At 48.2% G+C, this 21,141-nt stretch overlaps 1 protein-coding gene and 1 long non-coding RNA gene across 4 annotated transcripts in view; one reads left to right on the forward strand and one right to left on the reverse strand.

The window, feature by feature from the left end:
* Window positions 1–21,141, forward strand: part of LOC127033350 (zinc finger protein 251-like) — a 62,730-nt gene that overhangs the window by 16,655 nt on the left and 24,934 nt on the right. Inside the window, exon 5 of one of the 3 annotated variants that reach the window (XR_007769060.1) lies at window positions 2,312–2,456. Coding sequence is in view for 2 of the 3 variants with exons in the window: in XM_050921382.1 (XP_050777339.1) it covers window positions 26–92 (67 nt within the window). In the remaining variant the exon portion in view is untranslated. Of the gene's footprint in view, window positions 1–25; window positions 109–2,311; window positions 2,457–21,141 lie in introns of those variants that run through there. The other 2 variants (XM_050921383.1, XM_050921382.1) reach the window with 2 other exon arrangements.
* On the reverse strand, window positions 17,405–19,104 carry LOC127033389 (uncharacterized). The gene is made up of 3 exons (XR_007769079.1): window positions 18,954–19,104; window positions 17,801–18,515; window positions 17,405–17,522 (listed from the first exon to the last, which is right to left on the reverse strand). It is a non-coding gene; the product is annotated as an uncharacterized LOC127033389 (long non-coding RNA).

Raw genomic sequence — 21,141 nt, forward strand, 5'->3', positions numbered from 1 at the left:
TAATGACTGAGTTTGTCCAACGCAGTGACCAGACTGAGCTGTCCAAGATGAACATTCCCGGCGTGCAAGGCTGGGAGTTGAAAACTGGGTGATGTCGCTGTGTTGTTTGGTAAGTTCCTGAGTATCTGGCTAGTCACACTCAGTATAGTGCAGCCAGGAGTGACTTTGAAGGCTGGTGGCTGTGTGTGAGCAGAGCGTGGAGGGGTTTTTTGTTCACACAGGGAAGCAGCAGGGTGGATTTGATTTAAACCACTAGTCAAGAAGACTCGATTTAATCATGAGTTTCTGCATAAAAATATATTCTTGTTGGTTGTTATAGCCTCAGTACATATTCTTCACAATGCAAAGATAGATGTAGGATTAATTTTTGGAAGGTACGCACTATACATTTTTAAACGGTGATTTATTTTGAAAACTTTTCAGATGAGTTTTCCAGCTATATCAGACAATGAATGTTTGATTATTTAATTTCATTTGGTTATTTCATTGTTTGGTTATTTCATTCGTGCCATGTTGTATTAGGAGGAGAACATCACCAGACAGACATTTAAATTGTTTTATTTATAGACTCATAGACTCATAGGTCAGAAGGGACCAATCTGATCATCTAGTCTGACCTCCTGCACAAGGCAGGCCACAGAACCCCACCCATCCATTTTTATAACAACCCCTATCCCAGGACCGAGTTATTGAAATCCTCAAAAATGGTTTGAAGACCTCAAGCTGCAGAGAAACCACCAGCAAGTGACCCATGCCCCACGCTGCAGGGGAAGGCGAAAAACCTCCAGGGCGCCTGCCAATCCGCCCTGGAGGAAAATTCCTTCCCGACCCCAAATATGGCGATCTGCTAAACCCTGAGCATGTGGGCAAGAGTCACCAGCTAGCACCCAAGAAGGAATTCTCTGCAGCAACTCAGTACCCATCGCATCCAACATCTCCCCGCAGACCTTTGAGCAGACCTGTCTGGTGGTAATTCAAGATCAATTGCCCAAATTAACGATCCTATCATAACATCCCCTCCATATACTTATCAAGCTTTGTCTTAAAGCCAGGAAAGTCTTTTGCCCCTGCTACTTCCCTCGGAAGGCTATTCCAGAACTTCACTTCCCTAATGGTCAGAAACCTTCGTCTAATTTCAAGTCTAAACTTCCTAATATCCAGTTTATACCCATTCGTCCTCGTGTCTACATTAGTACTAAACTTAAATAATTCCTCTCCCTCCCTAACGTTAACCCCCTTGATATATTTATATAGAGCGAGCATATCCCCCCTCAGCCTTCTTTTGGCCAGGCTAAACAAGCCAAGCTCTTTGAATCTCCTTTCATAAGGCAGTTTTTCCATTCCTTGGATCATCCTTGTAGCCCGTCTCTGAACCTGTTCCAGTTTGAATTCATCCTTCTTGAACATGGGACACCAGAACTGCGCACAGTATTCCAGATGGGGTCTCACCAACGCCTTATATAACGGTACTAACACCTCCTTATCCTTGCAGGAAATACCCCGCCTGATGCATCCCAAAATCGCATTTGCTTTTTTAACAGCCGTATCACATTGGCGACTCATAGTCCTCCTGCTATCAACCAGTACCCCAAGGTCCTTCTCCTCCTCCGTCGCTTCCAACTGATGCGCCCCCAACGTATATCCAAAATTCTTATTATTAATTCCTAAATGCATGACCTTGCACTTTTCACTGTTGTATTTCATCCTATTTCTATTACTCCAGTTTACAAGGTGGTTCAGATCTTCCTGAACAGTATCCCTGTCCTTCTCCGTGTTAGCAATACCCCCCAGCTTCGTGTCATCCGCAAACTTTATTAGCACATTCCCGCTCTTTGTGCCAAGGTCAGTAATAAAAAGGTTAAATAAGATCGGTCCCAAAACCAATCCTTGAGGGACTCCACTGGTGACCTCCTTCCAGCCCGACAGTTCACCTTTCAATACGACCCTCTGGAGTCTCCCCTTTAACCAGTTCCTTATCCGCCTTACAACTTTCATATTCACTCCTATCTTTTCCAATTTAACTAACAGCTCCGTGTGCGGAACCGTGTCGAACGCCTTACTGAAATCTAGGTAAATTATATCTACCGCATTTCCTTTATCTAAGTAATCCGTCACCTTCTCAAAGAAGGAGATCAGATTGGTTTGGCATGATCTACCTTTAGTAAATCCGTGTTGCAATTCGTCACAATTACCATTGACCTCTATGTCCTTAACTACTTTCTCCCTTAAAATTTTTTCCAAGACCTTACATACTACAGACGTCAAGCTAAAATAACAATGTTAAGTATTCTGGATTTTTTTTCTTCAACAGCAAACATATAATATTTTAACAGAAAAGCAGATGTCCCTTGCTTCTCACATGTCTCTCCAGACTTCTTCTCCCTGTCCAGATCTATCACACCTCCAGAAGTCTTCTATTCATCCAACTTTTTGAAACTTTGCACTTTTTGAGAGAGGTAAGGGATTGACCCTGTGTACCTGTTAGGCCTGAAGAAAGATATAGCGGACAAAACCAGGTATGCCAACCTGACCAGAGTCAGGCTAACAGAGGTTTCTGGGAAATCCTTGAGTGGAAAAATTCTGAGAAGCAGCATGTCTCACAAAGCGTTGGGAAAAAGTGAGATAAGGGAGAGGCTGCATTCCCGGCATAGTACCAGCTGTGCTGTGTTAGGAACAGTTTGTTTGAAGAACTAATAAGTAACCCCAGTCTCCCAGCCTCCTTACTTTCACTCCCTGGTTGTTCTCTGTCTGCCCTTAACTCCCCTACATTCCTAACTTTTAGTGCTTGTTAAGATATTATTAATCACCTGATGCTGTAAAACATAGGGAAATAGGCATGCAGGTATACTAAAGGTGTCTAGTTTCTAGTTGTTAGAAGAAGGAGGTGGGTTGCTCAGGTGAATAATCTAGGACACGACGGAACTGTCTATATAGGCTCATACTAAGCCCACGTCCACACTACAGGGTAAAATCGATTTTATTAAAATCGATTTTATAAAGCAGGCTTTATAAAATCGATTTTGCGCGTCCACACTAGGGCTACTTACATCGATGTTGAGCGTCCATGTTCCCTGGCGTCCATCTTTTCCCTGAGCGTTGCACTCTGGGTACCTATCCCACAGTTCCTGCACGGGTCCCTGCCCTTTGGAATTATGGGTTACTAGCCCAGTGCATGATGGGATCAAAGTCCCCGTCCTGGGTGGTTCTGGGTACAGCCCCCCCCCCCCCTTCCTGTAAACGGCACACAGTCAGTTCGCGCTGTTTTTACTGGCTGCAGTGAGGGAAACGCCATTTTGCAGCAAGCATGGATCCAGGTCTGCTCTTGTCCTTGATCGCGAATGCTGTAAATAATTCACGCATTCTCGTTCTATCACTGCTGACCCATGATGCAGAAATGCAAGAGAGAATGCTTGAATGCGGGGACGACAGCGATGACGAACTGGAGAACGAGTTTTCTGACTCCCCGGGCCCCTGCACGTTGGAGCTCCTGACGGTTATGGGTGAGGTTCTACCCATTCCGCGCCGCTTTTGGGCACGGGAAACAAGCACTGACTGGTGGGACCGCATAGTCCTGCAGGTGTGGGACGATTCGCAGTGGCTGCGGAACTTTCGCATGCGTAAGAGCACTTTCTTTGAACTTTGTGACTCGCTTTCTCCTGTCCTGAAGCGGCATAATACCAGGATGAGACCAGCCCTCACAGTGGAAAAGCGAGTGGCAATAGCCATATGGAAGCTTGCAACGCCAGACAGCTACCGGTCAGTCGGGAATCAATTTGGAGTGGGCAAATCTACTGTGGGGGCTGCTGTGCTGGAAGTATCCAAAGCAATCATTAAGCTGCTGCTTCGAAAGGTTGTGACTCTGGGAAACGTGCAGGCCATTGTGGATGGCTTTGCTGCAATGGGATTCCCTAACTGTGGGGGGGCCATAGATGGAACCCACATACCTATTTTGGCACCGGAACACCAGGGTGCCCAGTACATTAACCGCAAGGGGTACTTTTCGATGGTTCTGCAAGCCCTGGTGGATCACAAGGGACGTTTCACCAACATCCACGTGGGATGGCCAGGAAGGGTTCACGACGCACGTGTCTTCAGGAGCACTACACTGTTTAAACGGCTGCAGCAAGGGACCTACTTCCCTGATCAGAGAATAACAGTTGGAGATGTCCAAATGCCTATAGTTATCCTTGGGGACCCAGCCTACCCCTTGATGCCCTGGCTAATGAAGCCATACACAGGCAGCCTTGACAGTGCTCAGGAGTTGTTTAATTACAGGCTGAGCAAGTGCAGAATGGTGGTAGAATGTGCATTTGGCAGGCTTAAGGCGAGATGGCGAACGCTTCTTACTCGCTCAGATCTTAGCCAAACCAATATCCCCTTTGTCATTGCTGCTTGCTGTGTGCTCCACAATCTCTGTGAGAGCAAGGGGGAGGCCTTTATAGCGGGGTGGGAGACTGAGGTAAACCACCTGGCCGCTGATTATGCGCAGCCGGACACCAGGGCAATTAGAAGATCTCACCAGGATGCTGTGCGCATCAGAGAAGCACTGAAAAGTAGCTTCCTCATGGGCCAGGGTACAGTTTGAATGCTGATTTTCCTTTCAATTGATTGCTGCCCTCCCCGTCTATGCAGTGTTGCTGCTGCAAGATACTTTGCCTGCAGCATTCCTCAATTGCTTGCTTAGGTTACTTGCGAGAGCTGTCCATTGGAAAACATATAATTCTGTATTTCCCAATTATTACCTACCTCCACCATTAGCTGCTTCCGTCTGCTGCTAGGCACAGTACCTGCAACCTTCCTTAACTGCTTTTTTATTGAAAATAAAGTTACTACTATTTGTTACAAGAATTGTGTTCTTTATTTAAAATCAGACCCTTTCATCAATCAAGCATCATGCTTGTTGTTACAATACTGTGCATGAAATTTCATAACTCAGCGTTCTATGGGGGACGGAGCGAGGGAGGTTTGGAGGAAGGGGGAGGGAGGTTTGAAAGAAGAAAGTGCATCAGAGAAGACAGAAAAAGAATTCTCATGGACCAGGTTACGGTATGGCTGCTTTCTTTGTTTTCCCTTTATTACCCATATCCCCAATTGTCAAATCCTGATGCTGATAACTAGCTTCCGTGCAGCTTTCCAAAGCTGCTTGCTTTAGTTCATTACCAAACTACAGTCACACTGCCTTAATAGCATGACCTGAGAGTAAGAATAGGCAAAGGTGCCATGGGAGAAGTTTGGATCATTAGAGGAGGGAAAAAACAGGACACAAAGGGCTTTTCAATCTAATGAAAGCCTTCTGGTTGGAGTGTCCGCAGCAGTGGAGGGGGCTGGTGCAGAGAGCCTTCCCCCACGCGTTCTTACACGCCTGGTTCTGGAAGGTGTGGGACAGGGTGAGTACTGAGGGAGGTTATACACGGGCTGTAGGGGCATTCTGAAACCACGGAGCTCTTGCAGCATATCGCGGAGGATGTCAGTCTGATCACGAAGAAGATCCAGAGTTGCTGCTCGCCAGCGCTGATCTTCCTGCCACCTGACATCATTTTTGGCGTCCCTCCTGTCTTCGCGTTGACTGGCAGCCTCCCTGTACTTTGCGACCAGTTGCTTCCAGTCTCCCTGCAGAGCTCTATCTGTACGGGTTACTGCCATAATTTCGCTGAACATGTCCTCACGCGTCCTCCTTTTCCTCAGTCTTCTTATGATACCCCCCCCACGTAGATGAGAAGCGAGAGGGAGGCTGGAGAAATGTGCAGCTGTGTGTGGGGGGGTGGGGTTTGGAAAGAGTGATAAAAGAATCATAAGAGACACATTTCACACAACCATGCATACAGTCTTTCTCCTCACTGACCTGTGCCTGTTACCGAACCTTGAACATTTTACTTTACCACAAGGTCACCTTAGGATTCCTTTAATACTTATTGCTTGTGGCTGAGGACAGAGAGTTCTGCTCAGACGCAGGTCAGGGGAGCACACAGACCGTGCCCGGAGAAAATGGTAAGTTAATAATGGCTAGTAATCCCTGTAGTAGATTGTACTGGTAATCAAGCTACTCTCCTTCCCTGCTTTGCTCTCGCGTTCCCTGAACAAGCAGGTCTCCTTGCCTGCGGTTTGCTCGGTGGTTCTCTCTGGTTCTCTCTGGAAGCTGGTTCTCTCTGGAGACGAGCTGCTCTCTATTGTTGTGTGCACTCTTCAATGAAGAGCTTTTGATCAGACCTTGCTGGTGTTGCCTGTCTCTCTCGCAGTCAGACAACAAACCTCACCGTCTGGGTTCAAGCCCCCAACAGTACCCAAATTTGCAAAGGGACAATAGAGGTGAGGTCTTTTATTTCTCCCCTCTGTATATTAATTTATTTTAAAACATTTTTGCTGTTAACAGACATGTTACCTCTGAAAAGACAAAGCCACAGTTTGAGAACTGGAAAGCTAAGCATCTCTGATGGTATCTTCTAGACTGAGCACTGAGTCCCATTGGGTAGCTAGAAAGATTAACCTAAGCAGTCTTTACAGAAGCCTGTGGATCTCCATAAGACTGGGTCGTTAATGTATGAACTGTTGGAACTCATTGACAAATCTTTTCTTAAACAAGACGTGTGTATTGTCTCATACTATAGAATTAGAATTTCCAATCCCTATTCCATGATAAGATGTCTTTAAGATACATTATAGCTCAGTTACAACTATCTTTAGATAAAATGGTTTTTGAGGAAAAAAAATCCAATTTAAATAACAGAAATCTAATTTTTTTGATTTTTTTTTAATGTCATTGATTTTTATTCACCCTGGGAAGCAGTGTAAAACATGCCCTGGGATGGAGAATTAAGCAGTTCAACAGTCCAGATTGTACCGTGGGGTATGTCTCACACTCGCTGTCTCCTGGGACCCACATGGCACCGCTGGGCTTTCATCATCCTGATCCTGAAAGGGAAGCTGAGCAGGGCAAAGCAGAGAAGAGGAACCAGCTGACATCCTCAACTGCTTCGGCTAAATGCTGAAATGCCCCTGAGATGTGAGACTTGAGGTTCTGCTGCCAGCCTTTCCCCCACGCATCTGTTTCCTCCCCAATGGTCAGGAGTGAAAGTCACTTAAAGGACTTAGCGATATGCCAGAGTCCTGAGCAGGGGGAGGGGCCTGAACTGTATTTGGTGGCGTCTTTAAATCCCTGGGCCCTTTACATTGAGATTTAAAGGGCCCAGTACTCTTGCTGTGGTAGCAGTGGCTGGGAGACCCAGGCTCTTTAAATCACGGCAGGAGCTGCGGCAGCGGCCGGAAGCCCCGGGGCTCGGGCAGTGATGTAAACGGCCCAGGGCTGTGCTGCAGTAATGGCAGCCAGAGCTCCTGGCCCATTAAATCGCTGCCAGAGCCCTGCTGTCAGAGCCCCAGGGTAGCAGCAGCAGCAGCCGGAAGCCCCAGGATGTGGGTGGTGATTTAAAGGGTCCAGGGCTCCATAAAACAGGAGGCTGACCCTACAGCTGGGGAACCTGGAGTATGAAAGGGGGTTCTGCAGTGAATAAGAAAACAGGAGAGGAAAAGTGGGTACCTGAAAAACCTTAAAGAGAAGAGATCATTAACCTGTGTCAGTCTATGGCCCACCGGGGAATAGAAAATACTCTCTTTTAAGGTAAAAACACTTTGGAATATGGCCTAAAGTGCTAGAGGACGTAGAAAATTTGGTTAAAAACTGTGTAAGGTATGCAGCAGATGGGAAAAGACCACCGAATTTGGGACCCTTGTGGCACCAAAGACTTGTAGGGCTATGGACTAGAATACAGGTTGATTATATTAAGAGCCAAAGAAGGAATCAGTATTTATTAGTGATAATAGATTCTTTTTGTGGTTGGGTGGAGGCAATTTCCACCAGGAATCATTCTGCAAAGACCACTGCCAAGAAGTTGTGGAAAGTCCTGTTTAGTAGATATGGGACTCCAAAAGTAATTGGTTCAGATGATGGAGCACATTTCATAGGAAAAGTAATTATATGAATATTAAAAGGTTTAGAAGTAAAGCAACAACTACCTATCCCCCACCATCCTCAGTCGTCCAGGACAGTAGAAAGGATGGATCAGACTATCAAGCGAGCCCTTCGCAAAGTGGTGCATGTCGCTGGCAAAGGTTGGGACAATAAATTACCAGTGGTGTTGGCAGCCATCCAGAGCAATGATGGATTGGATACTGACTACCAGCCAGATCACATTCTCTTTGGAAGGTCTATGATATTATAGAACCCTTTAATGTGGAACTCTTTATTATATGGAGGAGGAGGAGGAGTCTCTTGTTGTCCTGGGCCTTCATCCGCATCCCCAAGGAGACAGTCTTGGGTAGGAAGCCAGATTCCAAGGGGTGCCATTTCCTCCAGTTCTTACACAGTTTTAAAGCCGTCCTGCTGGGAGTCCATCCCTGCCGGGGGCAGGGGGGGCCTAGAGACCAGCCAGAGCCAGGAGTAAAAGTTTGTAGCATGTGAGTGAGCAGGGCTGGGGGAGTCAGGCCCAACAGTGGGGCTGAGCAAGGCAGGGAACAGGCTCTGGAGACTGGGCAGTGGGTGTTGGAGCCGAGCTTGGTAGAGCCGGGCATGGGACTTTGTGAAGTGAAGGAGGAGGAACTGGGCTAGGGATGGCTGGGGCGAGCTGGGATGGGATGGGAAAAGAGCCAGGGGCGGTGTCTTTGTCTGACTCGGTGAGCTAACAGTCATTGGCGCTGTTTCCATGGGTGCTCTGGGGCTGGAGCTCCCACTGAGAAATATTGGAGGGTGCTGTGAACCCACCGGCAGCTCCGCCTCCTGCCCTGAGCCCGCAGCATCTCTGCTTCCTGTCTCAGCGCTTGCCGCTGCAAAACAGTTGTTTCGTGGTGTAAAAGCTTCGGGGAGGAGTGGGGAGGAGTGGGAATGTGACGTGCTCAGGGGAGGATGCGGGGAAGAGTTTGGGCCAGGACACGGATTTGGGGATGGGATTGGAATAGGGCAGTGGTCCCCAACGTGGTGCCCGTGGGCAGCATGATGCCCGCCAGGGTATTTCTTTGTGCCCGTCTAATGCCCAGTAGGAGAGAGAAGCCATGGCCCCATATCTGCCAGGCACAGAGAAGTCTGTGCTTGCAGGCTGCATGCGCCGGTGTTCTCTGTTCCCGGCAGGCGCGGGGCCGCGACTTCTCTTTGGCTTCTCCGGTGCTTCAGGCTGCGGGCGCCGGTGTTCTCTGTCCACGGCAGGCACCCTGTCGAGGACAGAGAACTCCGGGGCTGCAGGCTGTGGGCGCTGGTGTTCTTAGTCCCTGGCACGTGCAGGGCCGCGGCTTAAGCCGGAGAGAAACCGTGTCACTGTGCTTGCCGAGGACAGAGAACTCCGGGGCTGCAGGTTTCATTCTATGTTAAAGTAAGAATAATAAATATATTTCGACCAGCAGTTCAACAGTGTTTTACTTTTTTTAAAAAATAAATAAGATGAAAACTGTTTATGATATTGATTTTTGTAAAAACTCCTTATTTTTTCTTAGAGGTAGATAAAAAAGAGCACATTCACATGGTGAGGTGAAAGAATAATTGCTGAATAATTTAATTAATACCTTTTACATGTAAAATTACCCTTATTACCTTATGGATTTATATATTATATAATATTAAATAAGATTTTTTTTGTATTATTTAATGTACAAATACAAAATAAGGCTTGAAAAATTGTTGGCGCCCGCCCCACTCTTCTGAAAACATGATTGTGCTACTGGCCACCAAAAGGTTGGGAACCACTGGAATGGGGCAGGAAGGGGGTAGAGTTGGGGTGGGGACTTTGGGGAAGGGGTTGGAATGGGGCAGGGTAAGGGAGGGTCGAGCACCCACCGGCACCAGCAGAATCGAGGCCGATGCTAGCAGGGAATGTGCTGGGGCTTCCTGGGGAGCAGGCTGGTGCCCCCAGAGGGAGCAGCTGTTCCGAGCTGCCCCATTCTGCATCGGCACCTCTCCCGCCTGTGCCCGCTGCTCTGCAGGCACCTCCCTGCAATCTCCTTTTCACTCTGCCTCCCTGTGCTCTGAAGTTTAAGCCCAGATGCTGAGGATCCCCCTTGGCCGTTTCCCTCCCCTCCCTTCCACAGCAGGGATCAGCAGCAGATGTGGGCTGGGAGGAAGGAGAGGTACACACAGAACCTGGCTGGGGAGGAGGGAAAGTTAAGGGAATATAGAAGAAGGTGGCATTTGGTTTTCCTGCTTAGGGGTGGAGAGGGATAACTCAGTGTTTTGAGCGTTAACCTGCTAAACCCGAGGTTGTGAGTTCAAACGTTGAGGGGGTCATTTAGGAATTTGGGGCCAAAATTTGTCTGGGGATTGGTCCTGCTTTGAGCAGGGGGCTGGGCTAGATGACCTCCTGTGGTCTCTTCCAACCCTGATAGTCTATGATTAACAAAATGCCTGTGTCAAGAGGAAACTGAAATTGAAACGAAAATGGGGAAATGTACCCATAGGCACCACTTTTCCTGGTCCTAGGAGGTGCTCAACTCCCCTGCCCCAACCCCAACTCCACCACTGCCCCACCCACCCCTACTGAACATCTGCCCCCTCCCTGCCCCATTGAACTCCTTCCCCAAATCCATGCCCCAGCCCCACTTCTTTCCCAAGTGCACCACACTCCCCCTCCTCCCAGCTGTGAAACAGCTGTTTTGCGGCAGCAATCGCTGGGACTGTGGGGGAGAAGAGGAGCCACAGGACGCTCAGGGGAGGAGGCAGAGGCAGAGCAGAGGTGGAGGTGAGCTGGGGTCAGGAGGTGGGCCAGAGAGCTGCCAGTGGATGCACAGCACCCACCAAATTTTTCCCACGAGTGCCCCAGCCCCAGAGCACCCACAGAGTCAGCGCCAATGGATGTACCTGGAGCAGAAAGGCATCAATCAGGGCTGCAGAATGCAAGGGAAGGAGTGACCTCTTAGCTGCGGAAGAAGGTGGATTCACTCTTAAGAAGGTTGGAGTAGCTGAACACTTTTATTTAAGGGAAAGGGACATTTCTTTCCTTGAGGATCCAAGTATCTGCAGCTCTGTCTCTCCAGCTGGAAGCAGTTTGAATGAGGGAGAGTTCTAAACAGCGTAGAGTCAAGTGTAAAGTGACCAGACATCTCGAAATTATCAGACTATCCTGATATTTACTTGTTTGTCCCGCGTCCCAGCTGATCATCGGTCAGGACACAAACTGTCCCGATATTTTGCCCTCGCGCCCTAGCCCCTCCATCCCCATTGATTCACTCCCCAAATTCACGCCCTTTCCCCACCCCCAGCTCTACCTCCTCACTGCGCCATTGGATCCTTCTCCAAATTGCCGCACTGGCCCCACCTCTTCCCCAAGGATGCCACATTCCTCCCCCTCCTCACCCCTCCCTTCCAGGCTTGCGCTATTCAGCTGTATGGCGGCGCAAGTGCTAGAGGGAGGGGGCAGAAGCACGACGCGGCAGCCAGCTCAGGGGGGTGGAGGCGCAGCAGAGGGGAGCTGGTGTGGGGGGTGGAGCTGCCGGTGGATGCTCAGCCTTTGGGTGCTGTGCTCTGGTGGCACTTTTGGTTTTGGTTTTGGTTTGTCCTCTGCCGCCAGCTCTTGCTTTTTTTTTTTTTGCTCTGCCAGCACACCCCCACCCTGCCTGCCTCCTGATATTTCATGTCTCTCATCTGGTCACCCTAGTTAGGTGGGACTTTAAAGGGCCCTTCCAGAATGCAGCACGTGCGTCCTCACCTATGGGAAAGACCTTTAAAACCTGCCTTAAACCATCCTAACCAAGAGCCACTCTTCCAATGAGGCTTGACCGGCACTGTTGAAACCGTGTGCCGAGTTACCCAGTACAGTCCCACAGAGCCGTGTGGGGCAACCAGGTATGGGCTTGTCTACGCTGTTACATTGCTCTTGTCTTTCCTGGGTACTTGAAAAAGCTCCCCTCCCCCGTCCGAAAGACAAAAGTTTTGCCGCAGCAAGTGGCAGTGTGAACACAGCTTTGTCAGCAGCGCGAATGCCGCTTGTGGGGTTGGAAATATTTTGCCGACAAAGAGCATTTACACACGCCGGCTTTTAGCGACCAGGCTGTATGGACACAGCCTGGTCGCTAAAACTCGGCGTGGTGTAGACAAGCCCTGTGTGAATCAGGGCAGAAAGAAAAGGCTGGTGCCTGAAGAGAATTCCTGTTCTTACTACATGGCGCACCCCAAGCACAGCTGGGCTGTTCAGACCTGGAGGGAAATGTTCCATTTTAGGGAGAATGAAAGGCCATTTGGCAGGTGATGGCCTAGAGCCCTGGCAGGGAAGGGCCTGGTGAGGGCTGGACTCAGCCGTTGGTATCAGCTATTTTGGGTCCTGGCTGACATGCCAGGCACCTTGTGAAATGCTTCCCTGTGGCTTTTTGATGTGCACACAGAGGTATGTCACTGCGAAGTCTCTCTCCTAGGAGGGGAGGGGAGGGGGAAGTCTGCAGGATGATCTCCCACCTCCATGCAGGCAGGGGCCAATGCTTGCCACTGCCATTCTGGAGCCTTCACATGTATATACTGACCAGGATCCAGGGGGCCATCCACAAAGTAGGCAGCTATGTAGGGCACCAGGAAGTTTGAGGCACCATATTTCCTGGTGCCCTGCACAGCTGCATGCTGCTCCAGCCCCTGCTCTGCCTCTTCCCCAGGGCCCCTGTCCCTGCTCTGCCCCAGCCCTGCCCTCACTTCACCCCTTCCCCAAAGCCCCTACCCTTGCTTTGCCCCACCCCGACTCTTCCTGCCCATGCTCCACCCCAGCCGTGCCCCTGAGGACTCTGCAGCAGGGCCTGGCTTACACTCACTGGTGGCAAGAAGGACAGAGACCTGGCCTCAGCCGTGCCCCCGGTGAGTGCTGGGGAGTGGTTCCTCCCTGTCTCACAAGCTAACCCCCCTGTGGAGGCCTGGGGCTTCCCCCCTGTCATAAACAGATAGCTAAGGGTTGATGTTCTTTTACCTATAAAGAGTTAACACAGGGAACCAAACACCTGACCAGAGGACCAATCAGGAAACAAGACTTTTTCAAATCTGGGTGGAGGGAAGTTTTGGGTGTGAGTTCTTTGTCCTTTGTCTTGGGTCTGACCCTCTCGGCTCTGAGAGTGATTTTTCTATCTCCTGCCTTTCTAATCTTCTGTTTCCAAGTTGTAAGTACAAGGATAGTAAGACAATAGGTTTATATTGTTTTCTTTTGTATTTACATGTGTGTAGTTACTGGAATGTTTTGAATTGTATTCTTTTTGGATAAGGCTGTTTATTCATTTTTTTCCTTTAAGCAATTGACCCTGTATATTGTCATCATATTACAGAGACTATTTCTAATGTCTTTTTCTTTCTTTTTTTATATAAAGCTTTCTTTTTAAGACCTGTTGGAGTTTTTCTTTAGTGGGGACTCCAGGGAATTGAGTCTGCAGCTCACCAGGGAATTGGTGGAAGGAAAAAGTCAAGGGGAAAATCTCTTTGTGTTAGATTTACTAAGCCTGACTTTGCATACCCTCTGGGTGAGGGGGAGAGATTAGCTCTCTCGGTACTTGTGTTTCCAGGACTGGAAGCAGGGAATCTCCTAGGATCGTCCAGGGAGGGGAGCCTGGGAGGAAGAAACAAGGAAACAAGGGGAGGGAGTTATTTCCCTTTGTTGTAAGACTCAAGGCATCTGAGTCTGGGGGTCCCCCAGGGAAGGTTTTGGGGAGACCACAGTGAGCTAGGCACTGTATAATTCTTAGCTGGTGGCAGCGATACCAGGTCCAAGTTGGTACCTAAGCTTGGAGGTTTTCATGCTAACACCCAATTTTGGACGCTAAGGTCCAGATCTGGGAAAAAATGTTATGACATGGTGTGCAGCGTTGTGGGAAAGATAGAATCCAGAAGCCAGTAGGAATATTATATTTTTCTTTTCTCTGCTAGGGGCTTTTAAGCAGAGAGGGTTTGGTTTTAAAAGGAACCAGAGAGAATATTTTTTTCTCTTCTCTCCTGGCAGTAGCTTGCATATTAAGCAAGGAACGATTAAGGAACTATTAAGGGTCTTTTGTGAGACACTAGCACTCCGATTGAGAGTCAAGTACCCAGCACAATACACATGCAAATAAAGTGGTTTTTCTGGTTTACTTTACATTTAAAAGATTAGCTAGAGGAAGAAAGGGAAAAAGGCACTGTTGCTAGGCAGACCCCAGGAGGCAACAGAGAGCCTGCAGTTCAGACAATAAACACCGGAAGGCACCCCAACACAAGAAAACAGGAACCAAGACTTCCAAGGGAAAAAGGGAGGCAGAAGAACAAATCAAAGAAGCAGAACACAGGTGACAACTGGAAAAAAGAGAAAAAGAGGTGGAGCTGAAAGAAAAGGAAGAAAACATCAAAATGGCAGCCTACAAAAGAGAAAAAGCAGCCAAAGAGGCAGCCCACAAAAGAAAACTAGAAGAAGAAGAGATGGTCCACAGAAGAAAACAAGAAGAAGAAGAAGAGGTGGCCTACAGAAGGAAACAAGAAGAAGAAGAGGCAGCCTACAGAAGACAGATAGAACTCCAGAGGGAGACCCACCGACAGGCCATGGAATTAGAAAAGGCTAAGCAACAAAACACAGCCAATCCTAACAACCCTGCGCCAATGATTGTTCCACAGCACAGGAAATTTCCCACCTACAAGGCAGGTGATGACACCAAGGCCTTCTTAGAAAATTTTGAAAGAGCCTGTCTTGGGTATAGCATTCCTGAAGACCAGTACATGGTAGAGCTGAGGTCACAGCTCAGTGGACCTTTAGCAGAGGTGGCGGCTGAAATGCGTAAGGAGAAAATGAACGACTATAAACTTTTTCAAACCAAGGCCAGATTAAGAATGGGGATAACCCCGGATCATGCCCGTCGGCGTTTCAGAACCCAAAAGTGGAAACCAGATGTGTCATTTCCCAAACACGCCTACTACGTTGGAAAGAATTATGAGGCCTGGATATCAGGACACAATGTTAAATCCTTGGAAGAACTGCACCTCCTCATTCAAATGGAACAGTTCTTGGATGGTGTTCCTGAGGACATAACCCGGTACATACAAGATGGAAAACCCAAAAATCTCACCAAGGCGGGGGAGATTGGAGCCAGATGGATGAAAGTGGTAGAAAGAAAGAAAGCTACTGTCAAAGGGAACAAATACCCCAGGGGGAACACCGACAATAAACCCTACAACCGAGGGCAACCAATGACCCCACCTACAACCCAAGGAAAGCCACAGACACCCTATTCTTCCACCTCACCAGTCTCCAGTAACCCACCTCGACCCAGTGACCAGTCAGTTGGAAGATGCTTTAAGTGTAATGAACTGGGATATATAAAGGCCAACTGCCCAAAGAACGCCAACCGAGTGCAGTTCATTACACCACCATCACACCAAAGATCCCTAGGCCCAGATGCCTCTCAAATACCCTTGGAGCGAAGGGAAACTTTGAGAGTGGGCGGAAAGAAGGTTACTGCGTGGAGAGACACGGGGGCACAAGTGCCAGCTATCCACCAATCCTTCGTCGACCCCAAATTCATCAACCCAAAGGCCCAAGTGACAATTTACCCCTTCATGTCACAAGCTGTAGACTTGCCTACAGCTGAACTGCCTGTCCAGTACAAAGGCTGGTCAGGAATGTGGCCTTTTGCAGTCTATGACAATTATTCCATCCCCATGCTACTGGGGGAAGACTTGGCCAACCAGGTGAAGCGGGCCAAGAGAGTGGGAATGGTTACATGCAGCCAAACCCGGCAAGCTTCCAGAACCATTCCTGTTCCTGAGCCGTCCACAGATGCTTTGTCTGTGTTACCAGAGACCCAGACAGAGGTCATGGACCCGGATTCCATGCCAACCACTGAAACAGCCACAGCACCTCCAGTCCCAGGCCCGGAACTGGAACAGCAACCAGCACCAGCAATTGCAACCTCATCTTCAAACTCAACGCCAGAGGGCGCCAGTGAGCCAGAACTGGCAGAAGCAACAGACAGCCATACCCAAAAGGCTCAGCCAGAGCCTGAAATACCCTCAGGTGCACCAGCGGAGAGCGGTTCACCAGCAACGGAAAAAACCCCATCGCCTATATCGCTTCCAGAGGGACCAAGCCCAAGTCCCCAGTCTGAGGAAGAACTGGTGTCCCCAGCCTCAAGGGAACAGTTCCAGACTGAGCAGGAAGCAGATGACAGCCTTCAGAAAGCTTGGGCGGCGGCATGGAGCACTCCACCGCCTCTCAGCTCTTCTAATCGATCCCGATCTGTTATAGACCAAGGACTTTTATACAAGGAGATTCTTTCTGGTGGACACTCGGGAAGAATGGCAGCCGCAAAAACAGTTGGTGGTTCCAACTAAGTACCGGGGGAAGCTCTTAAGCTTAGCCCATGATCATCCCAGTGGCCATGCTGGGGTGAACAAAACCAAAGTCTGCCTCGCCCCCCACAGGGGAGTTGTGTAGGGGCCCAGGGTAGCAATGGACAGCCCTGGTATTGACAAATAAAATGGACTGAATTTTAAAGTATTGTGCACAGAATTTTTATTTTTTTGGTGCTGAAAGCCCTCGAGAATATGGCATGCTGGACAGTTGTGGGGTGGGGGGCTGTGAGGGGGTGCTGCGCAGTGTGGGGAGTCTGTGGGTGGGAGGCCACTGGGCATGAGGGTTGCTGGGCATAAGGAGGTGGGGGGACCTGGACAGGACAGCAGTGTGGCAGGCACACGGGCAGAGCAGGGCTGGGGTCGGGGGCGCAGGTGGGAGGGAAGTGCCGGGGTTAAGGTGAAGGTGGCCCTGTGGAAAGTTTGGAGTGAAGGTGACAAAATGTAGGGGTTGGGGCACAGTGTAGGAGTTAGGGTGCAGAAGGGGGCAAGGATTAGTGGCAAAGGGGGTGCAGAATGAAGAGCCTGCAAGGGCCAAGGGAAAAGGCCTGGAGGCCGGCCCTGCACCGTGGTGGATATGAGGGTGGGTTTCTGCTGTCACCCTTCCCCTCATCCATCATTTTCCTTCCCTCCTTACTTCCTCTCTTCCTCCTTTTGCTTCTGTCTACCACAAGCCCGGCTCAGCCAGCCCAGCCAGCTCCAACTTTTGCACCAGTGCTGCTGGGTGACCAGATGTCCCAATTGTATAGGGACAGTCCCGCTATTTGGGGCTTTGTCTTATATAGGTGCCTATTACCCCCCATCCCCGGCCTGTCCTGATTTTTCACACTTGCTGTCTAGTCACCCAGTGCTGGTAACATGCGCCCAATGATGCTGCACAGCAGCCTATTGATCTCTAGGACCCAGGAGCGGCCGGGAGGCGGCTCGGGGCCAACAAGCGCTGGGCTCCGGCCCGGTGTAACATCACTTTGAGCAACCCTCCCGTTTTCCAACTAGCTTCAGTTTCAGCCACATAAGGAAACCATCTGTGCTCCTGCTCAGGAATTGCTGCTGCCTGGTCCATGAGGTTGCAAATCAGGAGGGATGGATGTTGTGGTCGAAAACACTCACGATCTGCTTCCTCCACTGGTCCATGGGGTTGCAAATCGGGAGGAATGGAGTCTGTGGTCGAAAACACTCAGGATCTGCTTCTTCCTGGCTAATGGGCCAAATTGATCTATTGGATGATCGAGGCATGCTCTTTCGCATTTTTGTGTGTGAATACGTGTAAAGGGAAGTAAGATTTGGGGGTAGAGGGCACACTCCTGACCCCAAGGTGATAACCAGAGTGGCCCCTTTCATTGTTTCCACTGGCTTCCTCCTTACTTAGTTCCAATGACATGGCTGCCTATGCACCTGTCACTGGTCTGGGGATGGTTGCAAATCGGGAGGGATGGAGTCTGTGATCGAAAACACTCAGGATCTGCTTCTTCCTGGCTAATGGGCCAAATTGACCTATTGGGTGATCGAGGCACGCTCTTTCACTTTTTTGTGTCTGAAAACGTGTAAAGGGAAGTAAGGTTTGGGGTACAGGGCACACCCCTGACCCCAAGGTGATAACCAGAGTGGCCTCTCTCATTGTTTCCACTGGCTTCCTCCTTCTTTAGTTCCAATGACATGGCTGCTCGAGGCACGCTCTTTCGCTTTTTTGTGTGTGAATACAGATAAAGGGAAGTAAGGTTTGGGGGTACAGGGCACACCCCTGACCCCAAGGTGATAACCAGAGTGGCCCCTTTCATTGTTTCCACTGGCTTCCTCCTTACTTAGTTCCAATGACATGGCTGCCTATGCACCTGTCACTGGTTCGGGGATGGTTGCAAATCGGGAGGGATGGAGTCTGTGGTCGAAAACACTCAGGATCTGCTTCTTCCTGGCTAATGGGCCAAATTGACCTATTGGGTGATTGAGGCACGCTCTTTCGCTTTTTTGTGTGTGAATACGTGTAAAGGGAAGTAAGGTTTGGGGGTATACGGCACACCCCTGACCCCAAGGTGATAACCAGAGTGGCCCCTTTCATTGTTTCCACTGGCTTCCTCCTTACTTAGTTCCAATGACATGGCTGCCTATGCACCTGTCACTGGTCTGGGGATGGTTGCAAATCGGGAGGGATGGAGTCTGTGGTTGAAAACACTCAGGATCTGCTTCTTCCTGGCTAATGGGCCAAATTGACCTATTGGGTGATCAAGGCATGCTCTTTTGCTTTTTTGTGTGTCAATGCGTGTAAACGGAAGTAAGGTTTGGGGGTAGAGGGCACATCTCTGACCCCAAGGTGATAACCAGAGTGGCCCCTTTCATTGTTTCCACTGGCTTCCTCCTTGTTTAGTACCAATGACATGGCTGCTCGAGGCACGCTCTTTTGCTTTTTTGTGTGTGAATACATATAAAAGGAAGTAAGGTTTGGGGTTACAGGGCACACCCCTGACCCCAAGGTGATAACCAGAGTGGCCCCTTTCATTGTTTCCACTGGCTTCCTCCTTGCTTTGTTCCAATGACATGGCTGCCTATGCACCTGTCACTGGTCCGGGGATGGTTGCAAATCGGGAGGGAAGGAGTCTGTGGTCGAAAACACTCAGGATCTGCTTCTTCCCGGCTGATGTGCCAAATTGACCTATTGGGTGATCGAGGCACGCTCTTTCGCTTTTTTGTGTCTGAATACGTGAAAAGGGAGGTAAGGTTTGGGGGTATGGAGCACGCCTATGATGACACCACTTTCATTTTTTAAAATTACTTTTACAATGTTATAGTTTGCATTATATATATGGACAGAAATACAGAGAAAATTATATTTAACATCAAAAACATGTATTTTAATCTAATGTATACGTAGAAATATATTTCTTTGGGTTGCATTATGTTTTGAACAAGAGGCAGTTAAACAATGGGTTTTCTTTCTTGCCTTTTTTTTTTTTTTTTTTTTGGTAATTAAGTGAACTATGGACATGTCTTGCAGTTGTACTCTTCTCATATGTCAGCTTTTCTTGATTGGTTCCTTCTGTAACGCATGGTATATGTGCCCACCTCTTGCAAGAATCACACTGGACCTTTGATAAGTAACAATTAAGAAATGAAATCACAGAAGTTATGTTATACATACTTTGCATTCACTCATCCTATTCCTTCCACATGTGAACATTACCTAATATATAACTATCGGCTGAAGAAAATGTTTAATGTTGTGGAATTTTTACAAGGATCATGATCCTTACACAGTTTATGGCATATATTTCTCATGTAATTCTATGTTTCTTACCATCGTGCAATCCTCACTTTCTTTTTCACAGTCGATAAGGTTGCAGTATATGCAGTAGTCCTCCACGTTTTCTTAAAAATAAATATAGCATTACGAAATGATGAATACGTTATGACCAACACTGAAAATGCTAATCTTGATTTATTAATTGTCAATATTGTAATCCAGTCAATGGTTTGAACACATGTTTTCCTTTTTTTGGAATATTTTTTTCAGATTTTAACTTTACTACACCTGTATCTAAAAATTCAAATTTCATTTAACTGGTCGATCAATAGCAATCATTCACCCCATTAAAATTTTGGTGTACTTAAATATATTATTGATTCATAGTCACCAGTACAGAACCAAACCTGCGAGATATCCCACTTTAGGGGTATTAAGATAACTGTCTATTATGTGACAAAATTCCACTCTTCATGTTATCCTCACATGTGCCTAGTGAGTCCACAATACATGGTAGAAAGTAATTACCCGACTCCTTCATTAGGAGAATTGCTATATGTCTTCTAAACGCAGTATTAGCCTTCTGTGTTGTTTCCACCGTACTGATGTCTTTGTGCTGCAAATATATTTCTGCAAACTAAAAACAGTGATATTTAGAATAAACCTCATACTTACCATAGGTGACAGTGGGCTGGTCCAATGTACCGGTTAGAATTGGCCACTGGTTCCAGACCATACATGGCTGACGTTACACGTCCGATGTGGCAGTGCTTTATGCTTTAACAGCACTGCCCCCTTTATCCCATCACCCCCGCATCTGCGGCCCTAAAATAGGGTCCGGCAATACTGTTAAATGCTCCTGGCAGGGCTGCCTACTGTGGGGGACCAAAAGGGGCTCTGGGTTACAGTGATTTACAAGGGTCTGGTGCTCCTGGCCACTGCAACAGCAGCTGTCAGGAAGGGCTGGATGGTAGAATCTGGTCCCCCAGCACCGCACCTGCCACTGGAGAATCCATCCCTTCTTGTGGTCACAATCCCACCCCCATCCACCTTGGCAAGGACACCAGTGCAGTGCCCACTGGTAATCTCTGGCATTTACTTTCAACATGGATAATTAAACATACATAACCAATAATAATGCCAATTTGGTATTCAATACCTTTAAGATGAGTGGTCCACAGTTGTGGCCATCACTTTGTCTGGGATGCTGCACAATTTTACTGTTCCAATCAGATGAGGATTTACTAGTTAATCGTTTGATGAAGTTTCTGAAATTGTTAGAGAGTACATTAGCAGACTGCATAAATGAGCTTTGCTTTCCTTTTTTTCCCACTCTGGTTTCTGGACATAGATAAAAGTCCATTCTCTCGCTTTTTACTTAGTCATTGAAATGACTTATTGCTCACATATAGACACACTTGTTTTCATATTATTGTCACACACTTACACAGTGTGTCACCTGAGTTGCTGTGCCCCATGTTGATAATAACACATTCTCAATCATGCAACATGCTACTGTTTTGTGTGTGTCCACATTCTGTGAAGTCGGTCCCCAGAGTCACATCACACAAGTTCTCTCAAAGTCCATTATTAAGCACAT

The sequence above is a fragment of the Gopherus flavomarginatus genome, chromosome 12 (genome assembly GCF_025201925.1).
Source record: "Gopherus flavomarginatus isolate rGopFla2 chromosome 12, rGopFla2.mat.asm, whole genome shotgun sequence".
NCBI classification, from domain to species: Eukaryota; Metazoa; Chordata; order Testudines; family Testudinidae; genus Gopherus; species Gopherus flavomarginatus.